The sequence below is a fragment of the Mesoplodon densirostris genome, chromosome 2 (assembly GCF_025265405.1).
Source record: "Mesoplodon densirostris isolate mMesDen1 chromosome 2, mMesDen1 primary haplotype, whole genome shotgun sequence".
NCBI classification, from domain to species: Eukaryota; Metazoa; Chordata; class Mammalia; order Artiodactyla; family Ziphiidae; genus Mesoplodon; species Mesoplodon densirostris.
Window position 1 is genome coordinate 35,505,946 of NC_082662.1, and position 16,800 is coordinate 35,522,745.

Here is a 16,800-nt window from a genome sequence, read left to right on the forward strand (position 1 = left end):
CACCTATGCTCAAAATCTTCCAATGGCTTCCTACCACAGTAGAATAAAATCCAAAGTCTTTAGCATGGCTGTGAGGCTCTAATTCCCTCCCCATCCCCTTCTCCCATGATTGTTGCATTCTAGCCACCATACTATCCTCCTTGTTGTTCTCCAAACAGGTCAAGCATACTCCCACCTCAGGACCTTTGCACTTGCTAAACTGCTCCACCCCTAGGCTCCCTCATGGCTCACTCCTCACTTCATTCACATCTCTGCTCAAATATCACTATGTCGGGAGATCTTCCTTGAACAACCTCTCTCACACAGCATCACTACCCCACACATCCACTCCATGTCTCCTTACCCAGTTTATTTCTCATCTTGGCACTCATCACCACCTTACGTATTTTATATTTACTTGCTTCTTTGTTTGGCGTTGTTTGCTTTCCCCCACCAAGATATAAGCTCTATGAGAACAGGGCCTTTGTCTGTTTTTGTTCACTGATATATCACAAGCATCTAAACGGTGCTTGGCATTATAGTAAGTGCACAATAAATGTCACTGAATGAATGCTGTGGCTACAGAGGAACCCAATTGCAGGAAGTAGAGTGAAAGCAGAGACTGGGCAGCTCCTCCATCTCTGCTGCCACACCATCTCTCACTACCTGCCTTCCAGCTTCTCTGCTCACTCAGCCACCTCCAACATCACCATTTTCAGCCTGAGTCTACAAGTCCTTCCCACCTGAGGTTCCTCAGCTTGGTGTCTAAATCCCAAATATCAGATTGGTCTGCCTTAGTCCAAGAACCCTTCCAGAGTCCAATTAGCCACTGTTGGGGGATAGACGGTGGGTGGGGTCTGTTCACATGCCAAGTAGAGTCACCCTCTCCAGGCTCTTAACAAATGGGAAAGATGCTGGGGATCTTTAATTCAGATACAGAACAAGCCTCCACTAACACATCCCTGACACTGGCAGAGAGAACAGGTGTGACTTCTACAAGGGTGCCTCTAACAAATGCCTTCAGAGTCCTGGCAAGTGATATAAATGAGTGAAGAGGGCAGGCTGGTAAAGATGGCAAACTAGGGAGTCTCTGCTACATCCAAAGAGGTGTGGCTACTATAACTAACTACTGCCAAGGAGGAATGTGGACCCGGCGTTGCCAGATCTTCTGATGGTTCAAGAGAAACCAAGAAATTTGGCCATTTGGAAATTGTAGTGTGAAATCTCCCACTTTCAACTAATCCAATTTTTAAAAAAATAAAGCACTGTGCAGACCAAATAAAACACATCTGCTAACCAAATTTGGTTCAGGGCTACCCATGTGCAATTCTGTTTTATACAGTCAGCTCAAAAATAGGACACAGGTAATTTATCACCCTCAAGAGCAATGTTTCCCAGGGGGTTCAATGTGAAGATTTCATTAGCTGGGGGAACCAGAACTCTCGGTCCCCTTGCACAGCACCTGCCTTCATCTTCTCTACCAGTCCCGGTACAAACTCCCACCAATTTTACCCATGAGAGATAAGGCTTAATGGAAAGAATTAGGGCTTTGGAATCAAACAAACTGGGTTAAAACCCAATGCTACCTCTTAGCTTTCCTTAACTTCTCCAAAACTCAGTGTCCTCATCTGCAACCTGGGAATACTAATTCCTACCTAGAAAGGTTCTAAGGAATGGAATCAATATAAATAAAGTGCTTGGTGCATAATAGAGGCACAGAGTAGATAACCCTTATTAATAGACTAGGAGTCGCCCTCACCATAGAAAGGCATGATAAAATTTTCCATAATGTAAAATAAACGTTTTGAAAGAAAGGTTGCAGGAGGACACGGCTACAACCTGAAAACAAAACCAAGCGCTCTCCACTCTCCACTCTGTGTCTAGACACGGAAGAACCTGGGAAGTGCTCAGATCGACAGCCTACAGGGTTCCTGTACTCCCGGGACAGAGATTGTGTCTTTGAAGCATTACACGCGGTGTCCTCAACAAAACCACCTTTAGAAAAATTTCCTAGAACTTTTCAGAATTATTCTGGCAGGACCCAGCTTCCCTTCTTGGCCTATAAACCCTTGTGCCTCCACAAATTACCCTGACAGCCTCCTCCCACTCCAAGGGCCTCTACTTCCTGTTCCAAACTACTACCGTGTTGAGCAATCCAGTTATGGAAATAGCTCCTGGGTGGCAGACGAACGCCTGTGTTCCGGAGGCTTGTTTAGCTGCTTCTCCCTCCTGCGTGTCAGAAGGGAGGGTGCTGTTATCACTTGCAAGGACTCAAGGAACACTTTATATTTCCTTCTTCTTCCTCTTCCCTCTAGCCTCAATATGCTCCTAATAAGAATTTTTTTTAACATCTAAAGTGGAGTTTTTCAACCTCAACCCTATGAGCATTTCAGTCTGAACAATCCCTTGTTTGGGGGTCCATCCTGTGCATTGTGGGATGTTCAGCAGCTTCCCTGGTCTCTGCCCACTGGATGCCGGTAGCAGGTATGCTGCCCCCAGTCGCAACAACAAGAAATGTCTCCAGACATTGCCAAGTGTTCCCTAGGAGGCGAAATCACCCCTGGTTGAAAACCACTAGTCTATAAGATAGCGGAAAACCAAGGCCAATATTGTCCTGGCAAAAAGAAAAATGAGATTATACAGTTTATTTCCACATACACTATTAGACAAAGTATTTCAACTTATAAATTTGTAAATATGAATACAGAACTGAAGAAATGTCGCATCCTAAGCCAGAAATACATAAAGGAACAAGAGAAGAATCAACTTACAATGCTCGCAACTGTTTCTTCTGTCTTTGTGGCTTCCTGTGTAAGTCTTATTTGTTTCCTCCAAATTATCCTGTTCTCCAGTCAATGTGATAACCATTTTATGCCAAGCCTTCTCTGAAGTGCCATGCAATCTGCATTGGAGAGAAAAACTCCTAATGCCTCTCTGAGCACTCCCCATGAGGTGTGGTGGCTCTACAGCACACACTCAACAGGTATCACTGGAGAACGGAAGCCCCCAAAGAAGATTTCCCAGTGAAATCAGAAGAAAGCATCACGTCCTCCTGGTATGGCTTCAAACACCACCAGATTCCCATCATGGCCAAGAAGCAAAACACAAGGCTAAAAAAGCAGTGTGAGAGGTTACAACACCCAAGGAGAAATCCTATTCTATTTCTTCGTTAGGCAGAGGGAGTTTCCCATGGTACACTCCCCTCTTGAAAAGAAAGAAAATCTGCTTTCCAGTCTGCACAGGGCTTACACTAGCCACAGCTTATTCAGCTTTGGGGGTTATACATACAAAGCTGTCTCTCCTCCCCACAGCACTGGACTTCCCAGCTCCACTCCCAATGCCCCCTGACCCCAGAGAGATGTTGACATGTTCCTCCTCTGATGCTTGTGGACAGGCAGATGCTGGGTGCAGGGGATTCTGTCTTTTGGGGTCCATTACTTCTGCAATCCCAGGCCACCACCTGTCTCAGTCTGGATCCCCTCAATCCTAGATTCTGGCCAAGGCCTCCTAACTTGTCTCCCTGGTTTAGAGTTTTCCCTCTAATCCAGGTTTCACACAGATGTTGATCTTTCAAGAGCACAATCCAGAAGGGCCCAGAATCCTTCTGTGGTTTCTCGTTCCCTATCACTGGATACAATCCCAGCTTCTTCTGTGCACAGATTTGTGAAACACACCCAAATGGCTGGCTCAGGAGGTGTCTGAGCAGGAGCAGGATAAGCACTGAGTGAAACAGGTATGCACACGTGGAGGATTCATCCATTGTATAGATGGTGAAGGGAGAAAGGGGTGGAGGCTGTTAGATGCAGTGACCTTAAAGTTTCCTTTCTGGGGCCTCCCTGGTGGCGCAGTGGTTAAGAGTCCGCCTGCCGATGCAGGGGATACGGGTTCGTGCCCCGGTCTGGGAGGATCCCATATGCCACGGAGCGGCTGGGCCCGTGAGCCATGGCCGCTGGGCCTGCGCATCCGGAGCCTGTGCTCCGCAACGGGAGAGGCCACAACAGTGAGAGGCCCGCATACCGCAAAAAGAAAAAAAAAAAAAAAAAAGTTTCCTTTCAACCCTGACTTGCCAGGATGCTGGGAACTCCTGGATCCTCCATTCAGGTCCTGCCATCCAGGTCCTGCCATCATATGACCCCAAGACTCCTGCAAAGTGATGCCAAATGGTCCTCCACAAATGCGCCTGCATTGTCCAGCACATGATTACCCCACTTCCACAGCATGACTTCTTTTCTGCTTATCTTTTACTTTTTTAATTACAAAGGAATGATGCTGGTGGCAACAGAATAAAACAATACTGAAATATTTACGATAAAGTCTCTCGACCACTGCACTCCCATGGTGCAGTGCATGGTGGCCACTAGCAAGCATACATCGTGTGCCCTCCAGTCCTTCTCCATGACACATACACATACGCATGCGCACACACCCCACTCATTTGATACTTGATCTTATAGTGTACCTTAGGGAGGAGGACATTTAATTCTTACATGCATTGACTCATCTCTCCAGCTCCCCAGGAGGTTAAGGCTAGTTAGTTCATCTGCTTCAATTGCTATTATTCCACCAATGAGGAAATGGGAGGCAGGGAGATCAGGTACCCTCCTCAAAATCACAGATTAGTTGGTGACAGAGTTAAGGCCAGAATAAGAACTCTTAGCCCAGTGTTTGTTCTTACACTGTAAGTGCTCTTCTCCCCACAGTGCAGGGTGTATGCAGGCAGCAGGGAGAAATAAATACTTGCTGGAAAAAAAATAACCTACAGAGGCAGGATAGCACAGTGGTTAAGTACTTGGACTCTGAACTCAGGCTGCCTACGTTAGGATCTAGCTGTCGTTTACTTAACTATGTGACCTGAGTCGATCAACTGGGCCTCAATTTCATTGTCTGAAACTGGGGTAATGATAGTACCTCCCTTATAGGATTGTTGTGAGAATTAGATAAGTTAACATCTATAAGGCACCCAAAACAATGCCTGATACCTATGCTAATAAAATCAGATCATAGTACTAATATAGTCCCCCAAATACAGTAAATATCATCCTTCTTAAAATTTAAGCTGGCAAATCAAAACTAAATCTTGTTAACTCAGTTCCTTGTTCAAAAAGAAATCAGCATGTGGGGAAAACTCACATGCTATTAGTCCACAAAATATTTAAGTGACACCGTGACTGAAATCATTTCTACAAGTAGGAATGACCTCATAATGACCTCATAGATCAAAAGCATTGTAACACCTACTGCACCAAAGAATAAGAAACCTTAACAGCCTCTAGCAGTAATTATCTAAGTAAAGTAGGCTGCAAAAATGTTGAAGAATTGTTTTTGCCATGATAATATTTCGAGTGAATTGCTGGTTCTATACTAAAAGTACTGGTGTTGCAGAACTGGCATACTAATAGAAAGATTATTATAGAAACACTATTAAAATGAATTAGACATTATTAAAGATTCAACACTACAACAGTGCCTGATTACAAGAGATTTCAAGCTGTATTGCTTAATGGGCAGAAAAAAGTGCTAATTAAGCCCACTCTTAGAGGATGTCCCTAGGCAGGTCTGTAAACCACAGGCAGCAAGAGGTCTATGGACTAAATGCAGAACCAGTAACGCCAGCCCAGATGGACACAGTCCTACCAGGAAGATAGGGAGAGAACAGGAAAAGCCAAGGTTTTCTGCACAGGAAGGGTAACCTGGTAAAGCAGACAACTATCCAAACTTATTTGAACCTCAGGGTTTTGGGGGGGGGGGGTTGTTTGTTTGTTTTCCTTAACTGCTTTGTCAGCAACACTTCTAATTCCTCCTTTGCTTAAGTGAAGAAACCCAAATAACCCACCATAGATTAGCGACCCTTAATAAACAGTATAAGCAGGGAGAGGCAGAGAAAGCCTTACCATTATCACCAAAGCCTTCTCAGGCAACCAGAAGACACTGAATAGCTCTACCGGCAGCACCTCGGCCAAAAGCATCTCTCACCGCAAACAGCCTAAAGCTCTCAGTGGTTCTCAGAGTTGCTAGACTAAAGGCATTAGCCATGCGTTGCAGGATCTATTTTGCTTTCCCACCTTGTTAATTAACTAATCAGGGATGGCAACGCGCCTCACAAATATAAAGAGTCAGGGAAATGCTAAGTAAATTCGTCTACACGTTCTGTCAATGCTCAATTAGGAAAGGGGGAAGAGCGAGGGGCTGAGCTTTCCCCAGAATGCTGCAAGCTAGGGGCTAGGCTCGCTAACGTACAAGCGGAGAGAGACCCGTGTGCCCTGCAGCAGCCTCCAGCCCAGAGCAGGGCTCTCGGCAGGACTTCTGGAAAGGAAACCTGGACCAGGGCCACCCCGGGGCAAAGGCAACGCTGCTCGCGAGGCGCATCCTCGCAGCTCAGCCTCCATCTCTCCGCATCTCTCAGATGTCAACAAACCCGGACCACAAAGTGAAACTTTCCGGGCCCCCGCTGTCGCGCTGGTTGTCTGCCCTCTGCCTGGGAGCGCGGCACGGGGACAGGTGTGGGGTCGAGGCTTGGGAGGGGCCCCTGTCCCCAGCCCCAGCGATTGTGTAATCGGCCCGAGAGGGGGGTGCTCGGGACCAGCCCCACGCCGGGATGCGGAGGCGCGACCCGGGGACCCGGCTGCAGGCGCGGCGCCCGGAGGTGTGGGGGGGATGGGGAGGACGGTCGTCCCGCCCCCCGGGACCGCCCCCGGGAGGCAAGGGGAGCCGCGGCGCTGACACAGCCCGGAGGGGGCGCCCGCGCGGCGGACCGCTGCCGAGTAGGGGGACGCGATGGCTCGGCAGCGCGGCCGGCCTTACCTGCGCGCCGGGCCGGCACGGCGGGAGGCGGCTCGGGATGCCGGGGCGACGGACGGCGGTCGGCAGCGCCGGCAACCACCGGGGCCACGACATGTAAGGAACCGCGGCGGCGACGGCGGCGGCGGCGGCGGCGGCGGGCGCGGGACTGACAGCCCCAGGCCCCGCCTCCAGGCCCTGGGCCCCGCCCCCTCCGCGGCCGCACGGCTGGCCCCGCCTTCTCCGCCCACCGCTGGGGTCAAGCTCGGTCCACCGGCCCGGAGGGCGGGGCCCCTCGCTTCCGATTGGCCCGGGAGATAACCGCCCCGCCCACTCCCCACCCCCTCCTTGGCGGCGAAGCGGCGCGTGCGCGGTGGCTGCGATGGGCAACGCATAAGTGCTGAGTGCTGGCGTTCTGGGTCCGCTACAGCTGGTATTGGGCATCCTTCCTTATCCGGAATGACTGAGAGCCTTGGGTGACCTGAAGAACCAGGAGTCAGACTCAGACTCCACCGTGAATTGTCTTTATTCACCTGTGAACGAATCTGCGGGAAAAAAAGTCAAACCGAAATGGGCCAGGCTCTAACCACAGGAGACCGCGAAACTAGGAACTGCAACAGAAAACGAACCGCTGGCCCGGACGTATCTGCGACAGGTCTAGGGGTGCTTTATCCACGCACTGGATTCGCTCCCTGGTCAACAAGTGTGATGGGTGTGCAGAAGGTCCAGTAGTTGTGAAGCGAGGTTAGGGCATTAAGGTTGTGCCGACGGAGGAAGTGAGGGATGTTGAAGAAAGTAGCCTCTCTCCAGCGCTTACTTCCTTCTCCCCACCCCACACCGCCACCCCTGTATATCTCACCGCTCCCTCTGCGGTTCCCGCCACCCTCAGCCTGTAAATAAGACCAAGACTCTCCCAAAAAGAATCAACTGAGACCCAGCAATTCCACTCCTAAGTATTACACAAGGGAAACATATATCTACACAAAAACTTGTACACAAATGTTGTAGCGTATTCATAATGGCCCAAAATTGGAAATAATCGAATGTCCGTCGTTTGATGAATGGATAAACAAATTATGGTTTATCCATACAATGGAATTTCACTGGGCTATGAAAAGGACTGAAGTACTGATCCACGGTATTATATGGACGAACATTGAAAACTAAGTGAAAGAAGCCAGGCACAAAAGATCATATTGTATATAAGTCCACTTGTATGAAATGTCCAGAACAGGCAAATCTATATAGACAGGAAATAGGTTGGTGGTTGCCAAGGGCTGGGGGAAGGGAGAATGGAAAGTGACGGCTAATGGGCATGGGGTTTCTTCTGGGGTGATGAAAATGTTCTGGAATTAGATAGGAGTGATGATTGCGCAACTTTGTGGATATACTAAAAACCACTGAGTAATACATTTTAAAAGAGTGAATTGCATGGTATGTGAATTATATCTCAATTTTTTTTTAATCAAGCTACAATTTTTTAAAAACCACACCTAACTCCCTTGAGGCTGTACCCTTTCCAATTACCATGCACTTTCCCAGCCCTTCTCATCGAGGATTCTTGCAAGGGTGGTCTGCATGTATTTACTTCTACTTCCTCATCATATATATATATATATATATATATATTACTTCCCTAGCATGTGACTTCTGCCTGCACTAGAGCTCAAAACTGATGTCCCCCTTAATCCTGCGGCTTCCTATGACCCTGAACATTCCTGGTTCTCCCCCTTCTCTCCATTCTTTCTGTCTTTTGACCTTCATTTCCTTGGCAAACTTATCTTAAATATTGATGTTTTCCATGGCTCCTCCCAAAATCCTTCCTAGGTTCTATCAGCCATGTCCATGAGTTCTGTGCTGTGCTTCAAATTCTTACATCCACCTGATGTCCCACAGGTTTCTCAAACTCAGCGTGTCCTAAGCAGTCTGTCACCTTCCCTCCCCCTGCTCTGCCATCTCTCTAATAGTGATGTCTATCACTGCATGCTGGGACCTGGGAGTCATCCTTGATTCTTCCCTTGTTCTTCTCCTAGAGTCAACCACCAATCTTTATTCCATAAATGTCCTTACATCCCACGGTTCTTCTCAATTGCGACTACCGCAGTGCTAGTCCACACTCCATCATCTTTTGCCAATTCCCTTCATCTTTTGTCCCCTTCACATGGAGCTCCCAAACAGCTGGTAAGGTGGATACCCACTGCTTTAGCTGACATAGTGAGCATTCCTCATTCTTATGAGAGCAACGCCCTGATTTTGCTTTAACAACCCACCCTCCCCCGTGAGATATAGGCTTGGTGAGACTGCCAATCAAGATGCCGACTTTACCTGGTTCAGGCTGGGTGTGCCCTCAAGCTGGGACAGTACAACATCCTTCTTCTGGAATTTGAATCCTGCCCAGAGCAAAATAAAAACAGAAGGTGGTTGGACCTGATTTTCCCTCACCAAGGAGACTGCCAGTCAATTCCTGATATTTCTGCTCTTTTCAGAGCCTGGGTGCTGCAGCTTTTCCTTCGGTTTTCTGAATGATCCCATAGCTCTCCAGTGAATTCCTTTTTTGGAAGTTAACCAGGGCTGCCTGCAACCATAGATCCAAACGAATACAGTAATATGTCTAAGACACAAACCATGTCTTTCCCTACTTAAAACTGTTTAGAGGCATCCTATCACCCGTAGGATAGACTCCAAGCTTCATGACCCTGCCCCTACCTGCCCCTCCCATGTCTTCTCTCCCCACCCCCTGCCTGGCCCTTCTGAATTACTTGGAGTTTCATGGAAACTCACTGTAAGATTTCATGCCTCAGCGTTCAAGAGTCCCTTCTGGGTAGAATAACCTTCCCTATTTTCCACCAGCTGACTTCAACCATTCTTTAAGGAGTTCTCCTCCTTCAGAAAGCCTTCCCTAGCTCTTCCATGTTGCCAATATTCTGCTTCCTTTGTGTTCTCAAAGCACCCTATTCTTCCAGCTGTTACTGCACTTAATGGTGTAGTGTTTTACTTATCCATTTAATTATCTTCCTCTTCCACTAAACTTGGAGTTCCTGGAGGGCTATACCCTTCTCTTTCGTATCCTTAGCGCTTAGCACAGTGCCTGGCACATGGCAGGTGCTCAGAACCCTCCTTTCTTCTTCTTTGCCTCTGTAATTCCTGAGTAGGTGAATAAGACACTGAATAAGTGTCTCTCATTGAGGGACATTAACAAGGATTTTTCCCAGAAAGATAAAAAGCAGAAGTTCAGCCCTAAAGCATCTATACAGTTGCCACCAAACTGAATTCCAGTTCCAAAACATTTTCCAGAAGATGGCTAAAACCTCAGTAAGACTAAAGAACATTTATTTAAATGATATAGTTCTCATCTCTAAAATCTCAATTTCTCCTGAAAGCCTTCCTGGCTTAATGAGATGCAAAATTAAGTGGCTCAGAGAATTGTACGCATTACTGTGACTAAATAGCAAGGTGTGTTTTTGTGCTTATTTGTAATCATAGTGGAAGAATAAATTGAACATAACAAGCAAATCCATAGCTCCATCTGATGTCTATTGTGAAACATGTACTACCTTAAGAGGGATTGTAGAACCATCCATATGCAGATGCTGAGTGAGAAGAGCTGGGTTCTAGTTTTAACTTGGCTGTGACCAGCTACTTGACCTTGGGTAAGTTGCGGCCCTTGGATGCTTGCAGTCAGACTCCCCAGTATCCATTCCTCCATTGTCCCACCATCAGAACCACAAAATTTCTTTGGAAAACCACTTTTTCTCCATTCTAATCCATATAGTCTTACTTAACCTGACCGCAAACTCCAGGAGTTGGGCCTGATTGACTTAAAGCAATCATTGTATACCATTTGGTTACAGAAATTAGTTCAAAGGCAGACATGAAACCCAGTCAAGGCAATGAGATTTGAGAAGACATTTTCAAGGGCTTCTGACAAAAAGAAGACTCCTCTCCCTGCTGTAGCTCCTATCAATGATGTAAGGTCTAGAATTAATGCAACCACATGTGACAACAAGGATAGAGACTAGATTGCCAGACAGTGGATGAATCCTGAGAAAGGCTTAATGGGAAAATGGAAAATAAACAGAACCTCAGTTACATTGTTGAGCAGTGAGCAGCTAGATCAAGCCACACCTGAAGCTGTTACCCATACTTTCCAGTTATATGAGCCAATAAATCCCTTACATTGTTGGAGTTTAGTTTTCTGTCTATAACATAAATTGTCCTAACAATAACACTTAACAATCTCTGTGGGCCTTCATTTTCTCATAACTAAAATAAAGGTAATATGAATAATCTCTAGGAATTCTTCCAGCTCTCACATCCTGTGAGTCTCCAAAGAGTTAATGTACTTATAAAGATGAAAGCACATTATGATTTACTAGTAAACACTAAAGAAAATAAGACTCTCTAATTTAACCCAACCAAAGAGACTAGAAATGCAAACAAAAATCCTTAATCTTTAGCCTATACCAGGGCCTACCCTGATCTCCACCCTCTCCCCCTATACTTCAGCCACTTGTTCCTACGCTCTGAGAATAGTTATTGGGGGAGGGGAAGGCTAATAGTTATTAGCTTCTGGGAAGGAAGCACATAGGTTGCCCTGCTTTAGAAGATCTATGATTCTTGGTGGTGCCCATGGCCTTAGACCCCTTGTTCAGATTCTGACCTCTTCTACCTGAACTCCTTGACCTGAGCCTTCCCCTGTGCCTTCTCTCTCTCCCCGGATCTGACCTCTGAGTCATATGTTTAACCTGCCAGCCTTCCCTCATATCTGCGTTCGCAGTACTGACCCCCTTCAATCAGCTGGAAGTGCTGATATATTAGCCAGCAACTCCAGAGCACAGGTTCGTTTATCTGTAGCAACAGGACCTAGAGGAAGGAGACTGGGATGGTTACTTAATTGAGGAAAGTCACTTAATAAAAGAGATTAAGCACCTTAGAAGCCTGAAGGGTTGAGCAAATTGTTTGATATACTGCACTAGCAATTATGTGTGAAAGGTTTCACATACAGGATATGTAGCTCTTATAAAATAATGCATTTGGACATGCAATTGTAATCAACATCCTGATTCAAAAAGGCATTTCTGGGTCCCTGTTAGGTATTGCATTGGGACACTGGGGCCATACCTGAAGGCACTGGGAACCCCGGGAAGAAGCGATGTGGAAAGAATCTGTGTTGCTTTCCTAGAAATGGAAATTAAGAGCATGCTGTTAAGTTTGTTCTTTGTTCTGCTTTGCAAGATTCATGGAAAAAGACAGATCTCCAGCACAGTTTTGATTGATCCATTTAACATTTTATGACCAAATCACCTTTACATACAGAGATGGCTAAGATAATGTTCCTATCCTTCAGGAGCTGGAGCAGGAAATGGACATTGGATCAGGCAGGTTGCAGCACTGGCTGATCTGAACAGAAAACCCACAAGAGAGTCCAGATGACACAGTTTATAGGGATCAGCCTCCCGGGGGAAGAATAAAGCAGAGAGGGCAGAGAATGGATATAGAGCATAAACATAGACTAATCAGTTCACTTCACCCCATTTACCATCCAGCTCCCATTACTGCCTTTCATTTTAGTAATGAAAATCTTATCCCAAATACAAGGAGACAGAAGTGTCATCAGCCATCGTATCATTCTTGGGATGTCATCTAAAGTGTACTCCCACCTGCAATCTAAATTTTGAGGTTAGCTACCACCAGTATTCTTCATGTAAAGAATAGGGAAAGGGGAGGGGGAAAGAATCAATTAGCATAAAATTAGTATGACTGTTATAGTCACCACTTCTGTAGCCTGTCCCGAGGCGAGAGCTCATAATCGTGGCTTCCTTCTTTGATTATCCATTCTGTGTTCACCTTACCCTCTACCAGCTGGTGGGAAGACTCAAACCTACGTCTCAAGGTAACTGAGCCCTTACTAGTCCTCTCTGTATTGGGTTACCAGTTTTCCAATGAACTTTATTATTGGAGTGGAAATTCTAAGTGGCCCCATGAACCCCTTGGGTTCCAAGCAGAGTCTTCTCAGCCCAGTGCACAGCAGACACCCAATTTCCCCCTTGATAGCCAGGAAAGTGATCTGCTTCTCTTCTTGTTGATTTAGTGGCATGAGGAGTCCCCAAGTGGCCAGGGACAAGCTCAGCTTCCAATTCATCAGAATCATGACTGCATTCCTTAGTGGGAACATACCTCTCTTAGAACCAACACCCCAAACCTGTCAAACCCAAGATCATGGAGAAAGAAACAAAAGTTCTGTTAAAGGGAATGTTCATTGTAATTGTTAGAAGGGCCACTCTTAACTCTTCCCTTTGGTTCCTAGCCCATGTGTTGTTGCTATGGAGACAACACCAGCTATCAACTGCTGGTTTAAAGCATACACTGCATCCTACAGGTAAGCTCAAGCCTTGCATAGCATCACACCACAGCTGGCCTACTGGCCCTTCACTTACAGACATCTTCATTACAGTAGCCCTGTGTTGAAAAAGACAGAGATGCTGTCAGTCTTTTTTCATGGATGACAGTATAGAGCAGAGCTGTCCGCAGATTTCAGAATTGTTATGTATGAGAGAAATGTGTGCCTATATTCTTGAAGCCATTCTCTTTGGGGGTCACTTTGGCTCTAAGTAAGATAGCAATCATGGCTGTTAGCACAACCCCAACTTGTGCTCTTTCTAGCTAGGTTACAGGGAGGGGCATGGGGTGGAGAGTATAGAAAGAGGAGAGCCTCTGGCAGTATAACCCACGTTCAAATACGGCTGCTGGCTGTACATTCCCCACTGGGCAACCCTCTGCCTCAGAAAACCACCCCTGTACTTGAATTCCAGGCACTGCTCTTGCTCAGGTGTTTTCCCTCAATGGCAGAGGGAAGAGTGGGGGAAAGAAGGGACACTCAGAGGCAGGTAGGACTGCTTGAACCTGCTCTGAATCACTCCCTGCCTCATCGGTCCATTGCTGCCCTGACACACCTGTCCACCCTCAGCCAGCACTACTAGGGCCCTGCTGCTTCTCGGTCTTGAAGAGATGAAGATGTGGGCAGTGACCTGCCCAGGGAGAGAGAAATAATTCAACTCAACTAAAGGCTTCCCTCTAGCCTAACCCCCCTAGGCTTCTACCCAGCACGCCTCTGCTCTGTGTGGTTGTTAATCATACAGAGACACCAACTACATTCTGTCTCCCTAGGGGATTCTCACCGTCTTTCTGATGGTTTCTCAGATCCATCGACTTCCCTCTCCCATCTGTGTTGTCAGGGAAAAGTTGAATGACCAGTGCTGGTTCCCTGTCCTGTGCTGAGATGAGGTTTCTGAGGTCGTGGGGAGACAGGTCAGAAGAACCTGTTGCAGAAGGAGGTGGAGTATGAATAGGAAGGTGGTTACATAGTATATGATCTCATTTATATGAAATTTCCAAAATAAGTCAGTCTATGGAGAAAGAATGCTGATTAATGGTTTCTAGGGGCTCAGGGGAGGCAGGAATGGGGAGTGACTGTTTAATGGGTAGGCGGTTTCCTTTTGGGGTGATGAAAATATTCTGGAACTGGACAGCAGTGATAGTTGCACAACATTGTGAGTGTCATAAATGGTGCTGAGCTGTATACTTTTGGCTAAAGTGGTGAATTTTGTGTTATGTGAATTTTATCACAATAAAAATAATAGGCAGCTGGACTTTATTCTGATTGGACAGAGAAGATACTCAAGAGTTCCAGGGTGAATCTGGTGGAGACTGAAGTAAACAGAGCTGTAAGAGATTTATTTGACCTTGGAGTCCGTCTTGGAGCGTCTGTTCCCTTGAGCACGGGGACTGATGGGGAGGAAGGAGAGCGGGGGAGAGAGCAGGGTGAGTAGAGGATGCTAACTCCAGGAAGGGGAGGAGAGCAAGTGTCTGGGCCAGGCACCTTTTCTGGATTCTCCTGATGTCATGGATTTTCTGGGGGGTTTTGTTCGTTTAGTCTGTTTCTGAGTACTTGGCATTCTATCACCTCCTTATCTGGGGAGAATTTAAAGCCAGGGGTGGGGCATGGGCGGGTGGAATACTCCTTTGTAAATCTTGACTATAGGCAGGGACCTTCCTCCCAATCCACAGTCTGAGAAGGCCAGAGACTTTCCCTCTAAGCCCCGCACCACCACCTGCTAACTTGCTTAGCTGATGGGATATTTCTTCTAGGACTTCAAATCATGGAGAGTGATGCAATGACACAAAAGCAGGTGAGAGACCACTCACAGCAGCCAGTCCCAAGGATGAGTGTTCACCGGTGGCAGCAGTGGACCGAGTGTGGGGCTTTGGCATTGAGGGTCCAGGGGCAGCTGTACCTGGCAGCATCTCCATCACACTGACCTTGAGGGTGGCCTTGGCTGTGGTAGCCATGGCCTGGCCTCTTGTTCTGGTTATCTTCTGAGCCTGGTTTGCCAGCCTCCCTTCAATTCTCAAGCCACCTGACATCCTTCCAATAAATCCCTTGACTGCTCAAGTTAGCCAGAATTTGTTTCCGTTACTTGTAACTAGGAACCCTGGTATGTGGATGTGGCCTTACCGCCTCCTTTCCAAACAGAGAACGTGGTGCATTCCAATTAAGTGCAGACGGCTTCTTGCAAAACCGAAGTGCTCTCTGTACCTTAATTCTTGCGTGTGTGCCTGTGTGTGTGTGGATTTCATTTTAAACGTTACAGATGAGAAAACAAAATGCATTTCCAGGCACTGACTTATTGCAACTATGGTGAAGGGCAGAAAGCGCCCTGATCTAGCAATTAGAAGGCCAAGCCACGTTAGTAGTGCCTCCCCGGGCAAGTCCGTTTCCTCTTTATATGGTTGACGTGATCTATGAGACCTTCTCCAGTACTGAAGATTCTGTGACTCAGGAAATGCAAAGGAAATAATTTATATTAGCACCGTGCCTGAGAAAACAAAGTATTCTCTCTCACAAAGAGGCTCTGTCTGAGTCAGTGTCATACAATGAAGACAACCTCAGTGGTCAGTCTTTACTTCATCTATTAAATGATGCACAGCCTTGTAGACAAGCAACAGAAGTTAACAACAGCCTCATCTCCCCGTGGGGGTTGCTGTCTGCAGTAACCATACTACTGAGAGTTCACATTTGGAGGCCTCATTTAATCTCTACAACAACCCCATGAAGGAAGTGCTATTATTATCCCCATTTTACTGATGAAGAAGCAGAGGCACAGAGAGGTTAGGTAATTTGCCCAAGGGCCACACAGCTAGTAGGTGACAGAGCCAGGACTCAAACTCAAACTTTCTGGCTCCAGAATCCAACTGCCTTATGTGTATGTGTGTGTGTGTGTGTGTGTGTGTGTGTGTGTGCTAAAATTCACATAACATAAAATGCACTATTTTAACCATTTTAAGGTATACAATTCAGTGGCATTTAGTACACTAACAGAATCCGTGCTTTAAACAATACACTATATTGCCAAAACTATATGTATCATATTACTCAGCCATAAAAAAGAATAAAATAATACCATTTGCAGCAACATGGCTGGACCTAGGGATTATTATATTAAGTGAAATAAGTCAGACAGAGAAAGACAAATATCATATGACATCACTTATATGTGGAATCTAAAAACATGATACAAATGAACTTATTTACAGAACAGAAATAGACCCACATACATTGAAAACAAAATTATGGTTATCAAAGGGGAAAGGGGGGAGGGGTAAATTAGGAGCTTGGGGTTAACAGATACATACTACTGTATACAAAATAGGTAAACAACAAGGACCTACTGTATAGCACAGGGAACTATACTCAACATCTTGTAATAAGCTATAATGGAAAAGAATCTGAGAAATATATACATGTATGTATAACTGAATCACTTTGCTGTACACTTGAAACTAACACAACATTGTCACTTAACTGTATTTCAATTAAAAAATTATATATGTCATCAAATAAACCCAATTTACCATCAGTTTTACAGACTGAGAGATCATGAGATGAAGCAGTCATTTCTTTCATCCACGTCCTTGAATTCGATGGGTAGCGATGTAATTTCCCAATGATGATTATAGAGTTGTGGTATGATTCATGGTATTAGG

General features: G+C 46.1%; 1 protein-coding gene across 1 annotated transcript in view; it reads right to left on the reverse strand.

Annotated features, from left to right (window-relative positions):
- The window catches only part of LOC132502797 (proline-rich protein 2-like), a 197,871-nt gene extending 188,396 nt beyond the window's left edge, over positions 1–9,475 (reverse strand). The window contains exons 1-3 of the mRNA XM_060118979.1: positions 9,463–9,475; positions 9,082–9,146; positions 6,781–7,301 (exon numbers count right to left, since the gene is read on the reverse strand). Of these exons, the coding sequence (XP_059974962.1) occupies positions 6,781–7,301; positions 9,082–9,146; positions 9,463–9,475 (599 nt within the window). The remainder of the gene's footprint in view (positions 1–6,780; positions 7,302–9,081; positions 9,147–9,462) is intronic.
- Between the last annotated feature and the right edge of the window lie 7,325 nt (positions 9,476–16,800).